The sequence below is a fragment of the Watersipora subatra genome, chromosome 4 (assembly GCF_963576615.1).
Source record: "Watersipora subatra chromosome 4, tzWatSuba1.1, whole genome shotgun sequence".
Classification (NCBI taxonomy): Eukaryota; Metazoa; Bryozoa; class Gymnolaemata; order Cheilostomatida; family Watersiporidae; genus Watersipora; species Watersipora subatra.
Window position 1 is genome coordinate 58,874,539 of NC_088711.1, and position 18,430 is coordinate 58,892,968.

An 18,430-nucleotide genomic window follows, 5' to 3' on the forward strand; every position below is an offset into this window, starting at 1 on the left:
TATAAAATTTTATGTAGACAACAGTGCGAGTGCGCAGTCCTCAGTATTTAGGCTAAGATCCTAAAAGGCTAGTGAGCTAACAGCAATCTGCTGTAAATCAGAAACAAGCTTCCACAAGGTTAAAATAAAAACTGTATGCGATTTTCATCCAAAATTTTGGGTTGAAAAAGATAATTCGTATAGCTTAATCATATTATAAGCTTATTCAGCAAAGTGTTTTTCCTTAATGCCTAGCCTGGAACAGTCATTTCAATGCATGGTTGGAAAAAGCACCCTTCGATATAGCTTCTCATTTCATGTTTAGAGGACGAAGAAGTATTGTATAAACAACAAGCCGCAGCAGCTGCTGAATATAGGAACTATCATTGTAATCTACTTTCTTTGGCAGACTTTGTGTGACATAATGATTAATTTGTATTGCTGAGTGAGTATAAATTGTGTCATAGAGCAATAATTGCTCTATGACACAATTTATGCTTAATACTTAATTACTTATAGGCATAGAATTTACCAAGTGTAACTGAAAAAAACCTCATAGTCTCAGATTTTGATGATTTTTTAATATGTTGTTGCCTATATTGAAAAACGCTCAAATCCCAAATTTTTATCCTCTAGGGTCATCGGTTCAGGTGCTATGAGGATTTGAACTTTGACTATTTGTCGCCTGAGTTTGAGGGCAAGTCACATCTAGCTTACTTTAGACTCATATAAATTCAAGAATATACAAGTTAGAGGTCTAGATTTTTATTTGTCTACACACAATTTCAATATTTACACAAACAAATAGGTTTGAAATTTTTCGGATGAATAATGTGGGAGATAACTCCGAACAAGAATGACCGAAAATGCTATTTTAGCCACTATTCAAAAACAATTATCACTATTAACATATAATTTGCCATTGTTTCTGTTAATATTTCTGAAATTCTCCAGGCCTCAGCTATCCAAAACAAGTCTCATCTTCTCTGTCGATTCATCGGGTCAGCATCTAGAAGCCATACAAGATTAAGCTCTTTGTAGAAATACTGCAAAAGTAGAAGTCAAGGTCAACCTGTGGTTTCAACAAAGTCACACATTTTTCTCATGTTTCATACCAATTAACATATGCCAATTTTATTAAAACCATCAAAAGTTTGTGTTTCAGATTGTAAAATGCTTAAAATTGAGTTCCAAATTCAATGCCCTCCAGACACCTTTGTAAATCGCCTTAATTAAATGAGATTATCCCCCCTTATCAAGCTTTAACTTGGCTGATTATTATCCTATTGAATTCAAACTTGCTGTGTGCTTGTGGTTTGTGATAGTAATGAGTTTTAAAATATTTTCTTAACTTACATTTCTCAATGTTATCCATTGTTGTAGCTTGGTAAAATCTATGCCTATAAGAAATTCTATTTGACGCATACATGTATATATATATATATACATGTATATATATACATGTATATATGTATGTACGCGTCAAATAGAATTTCTTATAGGCATAGAATTTACCAAGCTACAACAATGGATAACATTGAGGAATGTAAGCTAAGAAAATATTTTAAAACTCATTACTATCACAAACCACAAGCACACAGCAAGTTTGAATTCAATAGGATAATAATCAGCCAAGTTAAAGCTTGATAAGGGGGGATAATCTCATTTAATTAGGCAAATTTACAAAGGTGTTCATATATTCCACTATTCATATATATGAATAGTGGAACTGATAACAAACCCCAAAATGCTTTTTAAATGCATTTTTATTTATATGCAATAACTTTCATTTCAGGGAAACTGATAGTTCGCAGGCGGAAAAAATAACAGAAGTTAGAGGAACAGATTCAAAAGCTCAAGAGACAGCTGGAGCAGGGAAAACGAACAATAAATAGCTACTGGCGGGAATGCTCTGGAGGTTGTTTGTGATTTCGAGATTAGTCTCCACGAAGCGGTAAAATCAGCATGGCCCAATGTAGCAATATGTGGGTGCTATTTCCACTTCACCCAGAGTGTTTCTCGGAAGGTGGCAGCGCTTGGTCTGAAATCCGCATACCAGAAAGATTGTAATGTTCAAGATATTGTACAAAAGCTATCAAGTATGGGTTTCCTTCCACCACATCACGTGATCGGGGCATTTGAGTGAGTTGTATTAAATTAGCATGACTGTTTAATGAAGATTTTTATTGTTATATATGTTTATTTATTTCATTTGAAATTCCTATAGTAAAAACGTGGTCTGCCTTAACATGATAATCATTTGAACAGTTGAAACTGGGTTGTGAAATGTATATATCCTTGGATAGTTTTCTCAAGTTAAACACCTTTATTAGACAAAGTCCAGGCAACAACTGTTACAGGTGCGATGACTAATTATGCAATGAACTGGCTTATTAAGATATAAATTATCTAAACATACAAGTAGGAGACAATAATGATGTAAGGTCACAGAGAAAGGGTTATAGTACCATTTTCAACATGAACAAATGCTGATCAGCAGATGTGTGCATTAAAAATTGGTTTAAAAGCAAATAGGCCTGTTTTCTGAAATATGGCATTGATAGGATTAACCATCACTTTATTACTAACGAATATATTGGATGAAACCTTTCATCTGGCTTCTTCAAAAATAATATAACTTATAAGTATAATATAACTTCAGTGTAAATTCAAAGCAACCAAAAAATATGAGCTACCAATTGCCATGAAACAGTTTTACAAAGTACATATTTTGCAAGAGAGCAAATGCAGCAAACGTTTGAGTTCGCCACCTATAAATCCAACCAAACATCTCATAGTATGATTTCCACCATGCTTCCTCGATGACATCTGAATCCTTAATTAATATTTTCTCATTTCCTATTGTAGTAGCTTAAAGAGCTCAGTAGCTGTAAGAGAGGCGGCGAAACATTTCCCAGCCATGGAGATGTTACTAGCCTATTTCCATGATACCTTTATACACGGAGTCATTCCAATCAGTGTATGGAATGTATATTTTCGAGACATAAGCACACGGACTAACAACTATGTGGAAGGTGAATATAAAAAGCTGAAACAAATTACAATATCAAAAAACTCAGACATCGTCCTTTACACAATATTAGTGATGCTTGGAAATTAGGCTTCCCCAGTTATTGCATATTGTTTACATTTGTGGAATATGTTGAATCTTGTTAACAAAAATATCTGTCAGCAAAACAATTCTCGCCAGCAGTATGCAGGCAGATTTTTATTCTTAAGACTATATTCTATAATGATACATCATGTGCCGATATCCTTTGATTCTGATTCATATTATTCTGCTGTTTTAACATATTGAAAACCAGCAAAGTTTATTGACACTCAATTTATAATTTTGTCTTCCTCAAAGTAATTCAATAAAAAAGAGAAGCGTTCAAAAAGCCGCTGCCTTCACTACAAACTTTAAGTATTTTACTGCATATGTGCATATCAAACATTACGTAGACGACAGTGCGAATGTGCAGTCCCCAGTATTTAGGCTAAGATCCTAAAAGGCGCGTGAGCATACAGCAATCTGCTGTAAATCAGAAATAAGCTTCCACAAAAAAAATAAAAGCTGTATGCAATTTTTATCCGAAATTTTGGATTAAAAAAGATCATTCGTATAGCTTAATCATACTATGAGTTTATTCAGCAGTGTTTGTCTTTTATGCCTAGCCTGGAACAGCCATTTCAATGACGTCGTTGGAAGGAAGCACCCTTCGATATGGCTTCTCATTTCATGTCTAAAAGATGAAGAAGTGTTGTATAAACAACGAGCCGCAGCTGCTGAAAAAGGTTTGTCTTTTTACGAAAAAATATAGGAACGATCATTATAATCTACCTTCTTTGGCAAACCATATATATATATATATATATATATATATACCCTAAACGCTTTTCAAATGCATTTTTATTTATATGCAATAATTTTCATTTCAGGGAAACTGATAGTTCGCAGGCGCAAAAAGTGGCAGAAGTTAGAAGAACGAATCCAAAAGCTCAAGAGACAGCTGGAGCAGGGAAAGCGAACAATAACTAGCTATTGGCGAGCGATAAAATATGCTGTGAATGAAATAATTTAAAATTACCCGCAGTCACTTCATAAAAATCTATTGTATATTGTATTTATTGATTCAGTTGATTGTCAGAGAACACTTTTTGTATGTAAAATTATTTATTAAAAAATAGTTCATACCTGTTGGGGCTCTCAGATGAAATTGCTAGAACAAGATAAAATCCTAAATATATCGGCTATATAATATCCAAATAATCCGTTAGTTACTTGGCTGGTTTGTTTATGGTAGATGTTTAAAACACATTTTATTATTATAGTTACATAATATATTATTACATCGATTAGCTCATTTCTTTTATTTAAATTAGGCATGTGAAGAGTAGAACATGTAAAGTAGAAAGAGGATATGTAGAAACTTTTTTAACAAGCACTTGTTGCAATTTATGGCACTAATGTCACATGAGGATATTTTACCAGTTTCCACTAAATAAATTACTAGACAATGTCATCATTTAGTTGCTAGATATAACTACATGTACTTGGTTCTGTTGCTGCTTTTTTGAAATACCTATTAAGTAAGGAACATAGGCCCTTTGAGTATATTGTGCAATCTCAAGTGAGGAACATAGACCCAAGCAAGTAAAATATGCTCATTATGATGTGAGGAATATAGGCCCTTTGTGTATATTGCGCAATCTCAAGTGAGGAACATAGGCCCAAGCAAGTAAAATATGCTCGTTATGATGTGAGGAATATAGGCCCTTTGTGTATATTGCGCGATCTCAAGTGAGGAACATAGGCCCAAGCAAGTAAAATATGCTCATTATGATGTGAGGAATATAGGCCCTTTGTGTATATTGCGCAATCTCAAGTGAGGAACATAGGCCCAAGCAAGTAAAATATGCTCGCTATGATGTGAGGAATATAGGCCCTTTGTGTATATTGCGCAATCTCAAGTGAGGAACATAGGCCCAAGCAAGTAAAATATGCTCGTTATGATGTGAGGAATATAGGCCCTTTGTGTATATTGCGCAATCTCAAGTGAGGAACATAGGCCCAAGCAAGTAAAATATGCTCATTATGATGTGAAGAATATAGGCCCTTTGTGTATATTGCGCAATCTCAAGTGAGGAACATAGGCCCCTTGATTATATTGCGCAATACGAAGCGAGGAACATAGGCCGAAGCGAGTGTATTGTACAATATCGAGTGAGGCCCTTTGACTATATTGCGCAATATGAAATGGAAATATAGGCCATCATGGTTATTTTTATAAAATAATTGAGTGAGAAACATGGTCCTCATGATGATTTTTATACTATTACTGTGTGAGAAACTTAAGCTTCAATCATTATATTTATATTATTATCGAGTGAGAAATATAGGTCCTCATGATTATATTTGTAGTTGGTTAATCTTCATTGAAATAATATTAATATCAAATATAATATTATTTGCGCTTCTATTTGCAGGCAAAAATAAATATCTTCAATTATATTTCATGAGAAGGAAACTCCCCATCTGTAGGTGAGATTGTCAGATGTAAATAACGAAACGGTTATGTAGAGAGGGTAATTACAAGTAGCAAAATAAAATCATACTGGCAGCAAACAGAAATTGCTTCACGGCAAGACTTATATGCAGAGTTTATATACAAGACAATACAGAATATATTGTAATTATTAATTTAATCACATTATATTAAATAAAATAATTACAAATATAGAATTATATTTGTAATATTTTTGAGTGAGAAACATATACCTTACTGAGTGCATTGCAAAATATTATGTGATGAACATCAGCCCTTGCGAGTATACTGCGCAATATTGAATGAGGAGCATAGGCCTCCATCATTTTATAGATGTTATTATTCAGTGAGGAAGATATGCTTTGATGATTTCATTAACAATCAGCGAGTAATATACGTTTTTTGATTATATTTACAAAATCAAATAATCAGAAAACAGGCTTTAGTTTTTTTTAATTTAATTATAATACAATCGCTTGGACAACTTATACAGTACGCATTCCTACATAAACTTGTTTATTGTATTCTTGCGTGAGAAACATCGGCAGAGCTAATGTGCTGAGACGAATCATCAGTCACTTTTACGTCCGCAACGTCTAGACAGCAATAAATTTACTGATTGAGCCGTAGCGATTTGCGGAACATAGGGCCTTGCGGAACATAGGGCCTGCGGAACATAGGGCTGTCCCCTGTTAAACACGGCCCTGAACGTGCCAAGCTAGGGAAAGCGTGTCGCTGTTATTTGCTTTTGCTGTATTTACGTTAGTTTTGAATTAAAATTTGTCAGGTGCTGGTTTATTTGCTGAAAAGTCTTTTTTTACGCGCTAATTACTAACAAATATATCTGACAACTATCCTTTCAAATGGCACTGACTGAATTCCTGCACTTGCTATTTAATAGGAAGTTCAGAGGGCAGCTACTTATGTTGTATAAATGATAAAAATTTGCATGCACTCAAACAAAAAAAGGAGAAAATAATCTGTCTTTTGTTCCATATTTTTATATACTCCTAATCTACTAGCTTTACCCACTAACTTTATTCGCTAGCTTAACCAACCGTCTTTAAGCTCAGACACCAATATAGCCGGAGCCTAACAAATTGTAATATACAACAACCTAATGACTGTCAATATGGATTTAAGGCTCAAAGAGGTTGTGAGTCGAAGCTGTTGTTTCTGGTCTTAGAGTATGTTAATAATTTTGATAATAGGATTCAAAATGATATGTTTGTACAAGGCATTGCCAAAGCCTTTGATGTGGTCTCCCATAAAAAAAAACTGGTCTATAAGTTAGCTAAAAATGAAATACGTCCACATTTAGTAGACTGTATTTCTAATTGGTTTGGGGAGCGATCGTATTTTGTAAGCATTAATGGTGGCACTTTCGTTCTGCATAGGGTAACGTCGAGAGTGGCTTCAGGTTCAGCGACGGGATCGCTTTTGTTCCTTATTTACATAAATGTCACACCTGATACAGTGCAAAACTCGAGGCAGAAACTTTTTGCTGATGACTTGTTATTTCGTTCTGTTGAGAGCCCTGTAGGCATTGTTGCTATGCAGCAAGACTCGGACCATTTAGTAAAATGGGCTGATGATTGCCAAATGTGTTTCCACGCTTGTAAGTGTGTAACTATGTCTATTGTCAGATCAAACTGCCTGAAACAGCATTCTTACTACCATATGTAGGGGACCCACTTATTAACAACCCTCTCTTTTTTTAACTTTAGTGGGGTTACAATCAATGATACACAATCATTTGGTGAACATTTACCGTAAAACCTTTATTTGAACGCCATGGCGCTCTGTCTTTCAGTCCTATTTTTAGAGTGGCACTTTGTTGGAAGTGATGCTCAAATAAAGTGTGGCGTTGTATTTTTCAAACTCCTCGTCAGAATATTGAGAAGATAAATTTAACCCTTAACGAGTGAATTGAATGTCGCCCATATGTTGCACTCTCCTTTGGGCTGTGCGACATTAACCCTTTTGGATGCAAGAAATTTGCTTACCTACTTTCAAGTTGTCATAGATCTCTAAATAAATTTACGCAAGGAAGCCTATACATGCCTCTACCAGTTGACATATATTCCTTGCAATTAACCTACGGTGATCTTATAGCCTGCGTTGCAATAAGCAAAAGCTTTGCAGTTTTTTATTTCATTTTAAATTTGAAGGCATATTTTCATTTTATAATTATATTTAACAATGTTTAAAAGCTCAAATATAAAAGCTCATTGCAAGTTCTTAGCTAAGCAAAACTTTTACACGCGATATTCTGCACAAATACATGTGACGTCATGATGAACTTTTAGCCACATGTGCGCTAAGCACAACTTTTAGCCTAAAACTACTCATTCATATACCATCGTAAATGTAAACCATTTTTTATATACGTACAAGTATCAAACCGCATTAAGCAAAAAAACTACTATTAGTCTGATACAGTTATTAAATTATTTCTATTTGGTTGCTTTCAAAGCTTTAACAAAAAAAAACAAACAAGCCTTGGAGTTGGACAATGGGAAAATTAATTGTTATTGATGTAAGCGATTATATATTATTTTGATTTTGTGGCCACTTTTCTTCTGATCCCTTGCTACTATGGATTCGGAAAGATTGATCAAAGAATGTCAGTGGCGGTCAAATGGGGGTGGCATTCAATTAGAGGTTTTACGGTAATTGACGGAAACGTGAAAATTACGAAAGAATTGTCAAGTACAAACTTAAAAACTTCACATAATATATGATTTTGTGCCACAAAGGGATATGTAACAACAGATATTAAAAAGAACTCATTATTTTGTCAAACACCAAACAAAATTGGGTAGTCATGACACAAGACTATCTTCTTATGCACCCTACAGGATGAAAATATTCGATGGATATAAAAATTCGCGATTTCGCGAACAGTCAATTCCGCGAGTTATTAAATTCCGGGAAAAAATAGTTCCACTTTTAATCACAATGGAGAATAACTACTGCCTCAAATTTAAAAACTAGTCGCTAGGCATAAATACTAAATGTAGCTGAGTTTCAAAACCTTTTTAAAATAGTCGCGTTAAAATTTGAGTTAACCCCATTGCTAATACACCACATTTCTTTACAAAATTATTCAAGGTGTCACAAAATATGCAGAATGGCGTTATTGCAAAAATAGCCGCTAGGCAGATGTACTAAACGTGGCCGAGTTCCAAAGCTTTTTTAAAATCATTGCCGGGGATTCGAGTTAAGCCCATTGCCAATGCATCAAACTTCTTTACAAAACTATTCAAGGTTTTCACAAGTTGCTAGGCATGGTATCGTCATCATGCTACAGTCATTTTACATTGAAATCAACTCTATCAACCTCTAATACCGAAATTGAAGACGATAATGATTCTGACCTGGACCTTATGGTATGTATTTGATTTGCAGTGCAGATACGTTTTTCCATAATTAACTGTGTTAGTTAATTCTTTTGTTTAAAAGCAGATCGCGTTCATTAAATACTTCTGCTATTGTTTTTGTACTTCCTTTACACAAGTTAATGTTTCTTTTGTGTTTACTGCAGATTGAGAATGAAACAGCACCTACCGGTATTCTGATTACGAAAGCTAAAGACAAGTACAGTCATACTTCAACTTACGAGCTTAATGCGTTCCGAGACTGAGCTCGTATGTCAATTTACTCGCATGTTGGTGCAATTTATTTATATATAGAACAATTAAATATATATTTATTGGTTTCCATACTCTGTAAAATGCAAATAAAACACTCAAAACAAGATATTGTAACAGAAAAAAGATGTTGGTTATTGTCCTAACTTACCACTTGCTTTCAAAAAGCAACAAATAAAAAATAATGCAAGGAAATGTGTTAAATTAAAATGTAAAATTAAATACATACAATAGCAGCTAACGCTAGCATTTGCCAGAGAGAGATATATAAGTTATCCTTCATTACAACAGTTGACTTTGATAAATTTGGATTTTATCAAAGTCTTAAAAGACAAACTTAGAAGCAAATCTAAAAGCAAACTTTCATTTTTAATTTTAATTTTATTTCATGTTTAGATATATTATAATTTATTACAAACTTGAGAGTACAAATAAAATATTTCAAATGCAAATAAAATTTTACAAACGATGAATGGAGTAAATAAAAACAGTTTCGCTCATATGGCGGTTGTCTGACAACAAAATTAAACTGATACCCATGGTAAGTAAATACTAGCGTGTAATAGTGCTCTCTGTCTAGTTATTTTGGTAATAGCAGCTCTATATCGCTGTCACTGTCTTTATGTAGATGTTAAAGGCGATTCTCTCGCTACTACATGGCTGGTAAGGGAGTTATCATCAGAACTCTCCTTGTGGCTTACTATTGGAAAGTTTTGTTGGTTGGCAAAAGATTTGTGCTTGTAAAAGCACTTTTGTTCCTTTTTTAAAACAGATATATTCTCCTCGTTAGCAGCTGCGGTCACTTCTACCTCAATTTCAAGACCTCCCTGAATGATTGGTGATCTTCTAGGAATGACATCTACCACCGTTGCAGTCATTGTGCCTCCGTGTATGATGAAAAATCTCTCACACTAAAACAAATAACGAAGCGGTAGGGATGGAAAAAAGTAAATATTGCGTTTAACCGATGAACCAAAGTAAAATTCAACTAATTTAGTAAATGGTTTTGAAAAAACTCATTACTTACCACAAGTTGTTGGTTCATCAAAGGCCTCCAAATCGATGAATATTCGTGAAAACCTCTGAACGCAGCAAAAGATTTATAGCTTAGCATGATCGACTCGTAGTTGTAAGCTAAATAGAAACCGAAACACGCGGTTTGCGCATGCATAGAGTTAACTCTATATCTAGCCACAATAGAGTTAACTCTTCATAGAGAGTGACAGTGTTCAGCCGCGAATAAATTAATTCGCGAATAGCATAAAAAAAGCATTTTTCGCGAAATTCAACTCCGCGAATAAATTCATCCTGTAGGGTATTTTCTTTCCTAAAACTGGTAAATTTGTTGCACATCGCTATAATGTATCTTGGATGCGAATGTGATTATTTAATATATACCATCAAACCTCTATTCTAACCCCATGACTCTATTTTTCAACTTTTCCTCTATAATGGCACTTTATTATTTGTGACTTTCTAATGGATGATGGTGTTGTATTTTCTAAATAGCTCGTCAGACATTTGGAAAGATAAATTTAACCTTATCATGTGCAAAGAAAATGTTGCCGGTATTTTGCATTTCCATTTAAGCGGTGCGACATTAAAGGTTGACTTGCAACAAAATTCACATTACAGTTATTTGGTATCATAAGATTCACCATGTCTTACTCTGTTGTGTTGTAGGTGCAAAATATATGGAAATGTGATTACAAGCTCTTAAAAGCTCAAAAACGAACAGTTAATCGCAGCCACACAAGACCGCCCTAGTTTGGATTCGCTTTCCAAAACGGCTCAAATGGGACGTAGTTGTTACAGGATGGTTTCTGTTTACACTTTCATGCAAGCTCATTCGTCGAAATATTTTCACAAATATACTTCACGCATTCAATAAAACCATGTCTATTGTTTTTACGCGTCTTTTTTATCGTCATTGTAATGCTGTCACTTTTAGCACTGATATCTTATAATTTACCGTAAAAAATCGTTAAACTTTTTAACCTTAGCTCGAAGGAGTATATATCATTGTCTGATAATCATGACGAGCCTGTTGGTTACCCGTGATAATTGAAAAGAGCTGCAAAAATTATTTACGAAGTATTGGGTCACGTGATCAGATTACGACTTGGCGATTGAATAATGCCGAAAGAAAACTGTAAAGTAGCGAGCATCTATATTTGATACGGGATCTTCGGTAAAACCCGAAGTGTTTGTCATAAACTAGTGCTACGATAAGCTTTACATTAAGCTTTTTATTGGCCTTTCAATTCATGTGAGAACATCACGTGACAAGACGATAACCAAACTGGAATGACTACGTCAGATAAATAAACAGATTCCAATCTACGGCGGCTTTTCGTTTTTGAGCTTTTAAGAGCTGGTAATCACATTTCCACGTATTTGACACCTACAACACAACAGAGTAAAACATGGTGAATCTTTTTTACCAAATAACTGTAATGTGAATTTTGTTGCAAGTCAACCTTAAACCATTTTGGATGCAATAAATCTTGTTTTAACTTATCTCCAACTTGGCTTAGATGTCTAAATAAATATACATTGGAAAGCTGAGAAATATCTTTACCAGTTGATATCTTTTGCTTGCAATTAACCTATGATGATCTTAATGCCTGCGTTTTAATTTGTTGAAACTTTCAATTTTTTGAATTCATTATTAATTTAAAGGCAAACTTGATTTTACAACTATATTTAACAATGTTGCTTAAATGCTCATTGCAATCATTGATATGTTTGCTACAGTTTGCAACCAGAACTAGCTTTTTACGTGCAATAGAAGATGAGTTATGAACATCGATCCATTGTAAGCCGAGTTTACATGTAGATAATTACAATAATGCTATCAAATAATATGTCATAAATCTGTATAATATAATAATAATTAATAGTAATAATCTATCAAATGCTACAAAACTTTTACTCAAGCGTTGCTATTTGGAAAACTTTTTGTAAAAGTACATGTAATGATAAACTTTAAGCCGAATGCACACTAAACTTTTATTGTCTGAAAATAGCTGTACAGTTTCCATCGTAATTGTAAACTTTTTATCACATACATCGAAGTATCAAGACTGCGTTAAACAAGGATCTGTTATTAGCATGATACAGTTATCAATTATTTCTGTGGCATTGCTTTCCAAGTTTCAAAGAAAAAACTTACACTTTTGAGTTGGAAAACGGACTTCCACAGGAACAGAAACAACGAAAGAATTAATTATTAATGAGGTAACCAAGTCGTTATTAGCACCATTTTGTGGACACTTTGCTACTGACCCACTTGCTATTATGAGTTCGCTAAGATCAAAGAATGTTGAAGTGGTGGTCAAATGAGGTAGCCAGTTCAATTAAAGGATGGCGTTCAATTAATGGGTGGCATTCAAATAATGGGTGGCATTCAACTAAAAGTGGCGTCCAAATAGAGGTTTCAAAATGTCTACATATATGTATTATATGTAATCATTCATATATATATATATATACAGTGGAACCTCGATTCTCAAACGCTTCGGTTTTCAACCGATTGGGTCTTGGCCCAAAAAGGGGAGATTTGTTCTTCTTGGATCTCGAACATAAATTTAGTTCTCGACCAAACCGGAGCATGCGCATTAGAATTAAACGTTCGAAACAGCTCCAAAAATAGCATGGAAACATTCGTTAACAAATGGAAAAGCCAGTTACACTTCATAAATTTTTTACAAAAGGGAAGGAACCAGCTGGGACGACGTCCCTCTACCGAATAGACTTGCTAGAGAGAAATCTCCTCCAGTCGAGTCACCCTAAATTGTTTCCAAGGAGGATTCTCTTTCAAAGATGTGAAGTAAACGTGCCATTGCTGTTTATATTTTCTTTTTCACACGATTTTTGATGTAACTGATCTGTTGTATTTTTCGCTGTTTCATTAGCAAGTTCTGCAATTTTTGGTATTGTATCTTAACCTAGAATATTTTCAATGTTTTAAGAGCAAAACATACGGAATGTTTAATTTTTGTTTTCTGTTTTTATCATCATAGATAGAAAATATTTTATTAAAACTAAACACAATCTATATCTACCAGTTTTTATTTATAGTATGTAGTATACAGTGCAGTTCATGGTGTAAAATGATGAAAAATACTTGACCGAAGTTGTTATTTTGGCTTGGAACGGATTAAAATATACATACATTAATTCAAATTGGAATAATTGCTTCGGAACTTGAACAAGTGGCAGCTCTGTCGCTGTCACTGTCTTGGGTAGGTGTTGAAGGCGATTCTCTTGCTACTACATGGCTGGTAAGGAAGTTATCATCAGAACTCTCCGCGTGGCTTATTATTGCAAAGTTCTGTCGGTTGGCCAAAGATTTGTGCTCGTAAAGGCGTTTTTGTTCCTTTTTTAAAAAGAGATATATTCTTCTCGTAAGTAGCTGCGGTCACTTCAACCTCAATTTCCAGACCTCCCTGAATGACTGGTGATCTTCTAAGAATGACATCTACCACCCTTGCAATCATTGTTCTTCGGTGTATGATGAAAAATCTCTCTCTCACACTAAAACAAATAATGAAGCAGTAGGGATGGAAAAAAATTAGTATTGCGTTTTACCGAAGAACCAAAGTAAAATCTAACTAATTTAGTAAATGTAAAAAACTCATTACTTACCACAAGTTGTTGGCTTATCAAAGGCCTCCAAAGCGATGAGTATTCGTGAAAACCTCTGGACGCAGTAAAAGTTGTTTACGATAGAATAGCATGATCGCCTCGCAGTTGTAAGCTAAATATAAACCGGAACACGCGTTGGCACATGCGTAGGAATAACTATTACTAGCCGCAATAGAGTTACCTTTTCCTAGAGAGTGGCAGTTTTCAGCCGCGAATAAATTCATCCGCGAATATGCATGAAAAGACAATTTTCGCGAAATATAACTCCGCGAATAAATTCATCCTGTAGGGTAATAAGTGTTAAGGAAGTACAAAAACAATAGCTGAAGTATTTACTGAAAGCGATCAGTTTTTAAAGAAAAGAATTAACTAATGCAGTTAATGATGGAAAAACGTATCTGCACTGCAAATCAAATACATACCATAATGTCTAGATCAGAATCATGATCGTCCTCAACTTCGCTATTAGAGATTGATGGGGTTGATTTCATTGTAAAAAGACTAGGAGAGAGTTTTTTGCGATGACGAAGCCATGGCGAGTAACTTGTAAAAACCTTGAATAATTTTATAAAGTTTGATGCAACGGCAATAAAACTCGAAGCCCAGCGATGATTTTAAAGAAGTTTTGGAACTCGGCTACGTTTAGTACTTCTGCCTAGCGGATATTTTTGCGTTGAGGCCGTTCTGCATATCTTGTGACAACCTTGAATAATTTTGTAAAGAAATGTGATGAATTGGCAATGGTGTTAGCTCAAAGCCCAGGCAATGATTTTAAAAATGTTTTGGAACTCAACTACGTTTAGTATTTATATTAAAAATTAGCCTAGCAGCTAGTTTTTAATTTGATGCAGTAGTTATTCTCCCTTTTGATTAAAAATAGAACTAATTATTCACGGAATTTAATAATTCGCGGAATTGACTGTTCGCGAAATCGCGAATTTTTATAATCAACGAATATTTTCATTCTGTAGGGTAATAAGAAACATAACATTTGCATTAGCATATGCTTGCTGTTCGGCTCAGTAGGTTTGTGCAGTTACTTCGAACATCTTCGAACATATAGTGTAATGAAGAAAATTCTCGTTGGGCGTGACCATGAATTGATTTGAGACTTCAGTTAACCAAAATTACTAGAAGTTTTATACTAACAAAGCGTGACTCTTGCTGATCTTTTTTGATGATCAATAAGCCAATAATTGAAATAATTTAATAATTTAGATGTACAGTGGAATAAACTATGTGAAAATGTGAAATATATGAAATGATATGTGAAATAAACTAGACCCTTTTGTTGGAACACTACAATTCCCATTTACAATATTGTTACACGGTGTGAGTTTAGCCAATGTCCATAAATTAGATATTAAATTAATCCTCATTTTGTTGAGATTTCAAATAGGTAAACTAAACATCTAGGTTGAATTCTAAACATTTCATGGTTTAGTCGTCGATGGTAACAATCTGTACTGATATGATCACACCATGTACATATATTTTGCTTATTTGAAGTCATGTACAGTAGAAGCTCCTATAACGTAAATTCCAGATAACTTAAAAAATTTATGGGAAGTTTTTGCTTCGTACAACGTAAAAATTTCCATATAATGTAAAGTGTCAAAGTCAGGGGAGTTTTCTAATTCGATTTGAATTTTTATCGACCTGTCGCACTTGCGAAAAAGAAAATGATCTGCGTATAGCATTATATCTATTATGTAAACAAATTTTGCAACATTCTAGTTCGTCGTGATAAATCGTCATAGGCCTATACGTAGACAAAACAGAGACTAGGCTAGCTGTTCAATTATTCGTAATTATAAAGGTGATCGATTGTGCGCAGGTTTTACAGCGTCAGTCCACCAACCTCAATGTCACGAGTTGGAGTATTTTCGAAAGTGTTTTTTTATCCTAACCTTGACCCCATGGATACTGATAGCCAAAGAATAGGTAGTACTTGTACCACTTATTTATAGTAAAAATATGTGGCGACTTTGCTCTATCGTGGATATATAAAATATTTATTATTAGTTTTACTTTGTAGAATAGACTTAGCTGTTTAGAAGAAATAAGCAAATCGTTGTAAACCAAAGCAAAGATATGCGCATTCCATCAACGTATTGCAAAGATTATCGTGATCATGGTCTATAAGACCAGTGAGATTGATCAGAAAAAGGAAAATAGTTGTTGATGCAAACCAATAATACTGCAGTTACGGTACAGCCTACAAATTAAAAGAGTTAAGTGAAGTTTTTCCTTTTTACATGGCAAAGGAGGTGAGTTTAAAAAGTTCTTGGAACGAATTAGGCAATTTACATGTATTTTACTGTTCTTATAACGTAAATTCCCGATAAAAGTAAACGTTCCTGGAACGGATTGTTTACATTGTAGGAGTGACTACTGTATTTATATATGACTTGAAATAAGCAGATAGATGCAGTTAAACCTCTACATGCCAAGTTCATAAAATCCCACCACCCCCAAGACAATGTTAACTCATTGATAAATGCTGCAGATAATCACACATAACATTAAAATGAGTTGAATCAACTTAAAGAGAACGCTAAATTGACTATACAAGTGAAACTAACACAGTAAAGGATGTGTTCATCATTATGTTTTCTCAGTTGTAGCTTTGGAGGTAGAGACAGTGAAAGTACACGGCATAATTTACACTAACTTAAGTAGATTAGGTTTAAAGTAACTTACAGATTTTTTGCTCTATTTTTTTTTTGTGTTGTTTTAAATTAACATTAGCTTCCTCTCTCTTACACAACGGCGGTGTTGTAAGTGACACTGAATGTCATTTGTTGAAAATTTCTTCAAGCGCCATGTCGAATTTTACATCCTAAATTTAAAAATTGTATGTTGAAATGACTAAGTAGATGTTTTACTGTTCTAAGATATACTGTGAAGTGTCTGTTTTTCGGAACTTTTGGTGAGCAGGAATAAGTTGGGTTTATATTTTTAGAGTTGGCAGTCGAGTGGTCATTTCAAGCAGAGCAGTTTCCTAGCCTCGAAGAAGAATGGTTCGAAAACTCAAGTACCACGAGAAGAAACTTTTGAAGAAAGTAGACTTTTTGAACTGGGAAGTTGATAGGAACAACCTAAATGAGGTGAAGATTATGAGGAAGTACAGCGTCACTCGCAACGAATATCTTGCTTACAATAAACTCTCACGTGAAATCCGAACACTGGCAGCGAAAATACAGGCTAATGAGAAAAAAGCTTTTGGGGTTCTGGCTCAGCGTCAGCTATGCCAGAAGCTCTATGACATGGGTGTTATCACTATACAAAAACTGGGCAACTGTCACGAAGTGTCAGCCTCTAGCTTTTGCCGCCGGCGAATAGCTGTTATGGTAGTCAAATGCAAAATGGCTGACAATCTAGTAGATGCCATAAAATATGTTGAGCATGGTCATATTAGGGTTGGGCCGGAGTGTGTTAAAGACCCAGCGATGTTGGTGACACGTAGTATGGAAGACTTCATCACTTGGTCAGATACATCTGCTATCAAAAGGAAAGTGCAGGATTATAATGAAGTGCGAGATGACTATGATTTGAATGAGTGATCCCTCATCTCTTGAAATATGACTTTTAATGAGTAAAGCAAACTTTTTTATTATTGAATAAACATTAGTATTATTTAAGTTTTGAAATGTTATGAATTAGATCACATTTATTTACAAGTATGTTAACCATCTTTCAGAACATGCACAAACATCAAACGACGAAACAAGTAATGGAGAAGTGTAAATGAACTAATTGCATTATAGCTGGCACTAAATTGAATAAGCAAAAATGTTATATATTGTGTAAATGAATAAAAAAGGGGTTTCTGTAAATCGTACATACCATCTGTAGAAAGTATGAAATCCAAATATTATATAAAATATAAATATGCATAATAACATTAAAACAAATTGTTTGATGAGCATTCAAGTTTCACAGGTATATTGGAGCAGTTGGTTTTAGTTCGAGTTAGTGCATTGAATTGAAGATAAAGCAGTTTATTTGTATGTACTAATATTCTATCTATATAGATAAGTGTGTAAGGTACAAATGACTTGCTTCGTTCAGGTATACATGCCGACAATAAAGCACCAAACACATTATATACCAGCATTTCACATAATAATTCATAGCATAGTAATAGGTAAGTACAAAGTGCGTGCAGAACAATTAAATAGGAGAATAGCTCGTCAGTTAGTTTGGTTTACCCAGAACAAAGAAATAACTTATAAACCATAGTAGTTACATAATAATTCTAAAATGACACACAACTACATGCAACTACCACGGTGCAAAGACAAGTTGCATGTTATAACTAGTCTTAGACAATTTACAGCACGGTGCCAGATGAAAATAGGTATACCATGACCATTTGAACTGATTTTTAGTTAATTACTTGCTGTTGTACCTTGTGGAAAACATGTTGTGAAATATGACTATTGATTACCACAATAAAGATTGCTCATACATGTACATATATACAGTATATAAACTGACTCATCAGAGTTAGCACATTTCATAGATGGCACATCGGCCTCGTACAACTACTATGCGTATAGGAGAGATGATGTCATAACACGTGCTCTTAGTCTC

The 18,430-nt window shown here is 34.3% G+C and overlaps 2 protein-coding genes across 2 annotated transcripts; both read left to right on the top strand.

Annotated features, from left to right (window-relative positions):
- The first annotated feature begins 1,779 nt into the window (after window positions 1-1,779).
- LOC137394926 (uncharacterized) lies at window positions 1,780-4,313 on the top strand. The gene is made up of 4 exons (XM_068081704.1): window positions 1,780-2,121; window positions 2,848-3,014; window positions 3,658-3,777; window positions 3,922-4,313. The coding sequence occupies exons 1-4, from the start codon at window positions 2,081-2,083 to the stop codon at window positions 4,062-4,064; spliced, it is 471 nt and encodes a 156-aa protein (XP_067937805.1). The 5' UTR covers window positions 1,780-2,080; the 3' UTR covers window positions 4,065-4,313.
- A 12,482-nt stretch (window positions 4,314-16,795) lies between these two features.
- Window positions 16,796-18,373, top strand: LOC137393578 (U3 small nucleolar ribonucleoprotein protein IMP3-like). The gene has a single exon (XM_068080201.1). It carries the CDS (start codon window positions 16,852-16,854, stop codon window positions 17,395-17,397), a length of 546 nt encoding a protein of 181 aa, XP_067936302.1. The 5' UTR covers window positions 16,796-16,851; the 3' UTR covers window positions 17,398-18,373.
- The last annotated feature ends 57 nt before the right edge of the window (window positions 18,374-18,430 follow it).

Bases quoted from the DNA above. Each gene is read 5' to 3' on its own strand.
- LOC137394926 (XM_068081704.1), top strand. From the start codon at position 2,081: ATGGGTTTCCTTCCACCACATCACGTGATCGGGGCATTTGA. The intron at 2,122-2,847 runs GTGAGTTGTATT...TTCCTATTGTAG, and splicing joins CACGTGATCGGGGCATTTGA to TAGCTTAAAGAGCTCAGTAG. The intron at 3,015-3,657 runs GTGAATATAAAA...TTTTATGCCTAG, and splicing joins GACTAACAACTATGTGGAAG to CCTGGAACAGCCATTTCAAT.
- LOC137393578 (XM_068080201.1), top strand. From the start codon at position 16,852: ATGGTTCGAAAACTCAAGTACCACGAGAAGAAACTTTTGAAGAAAGTA.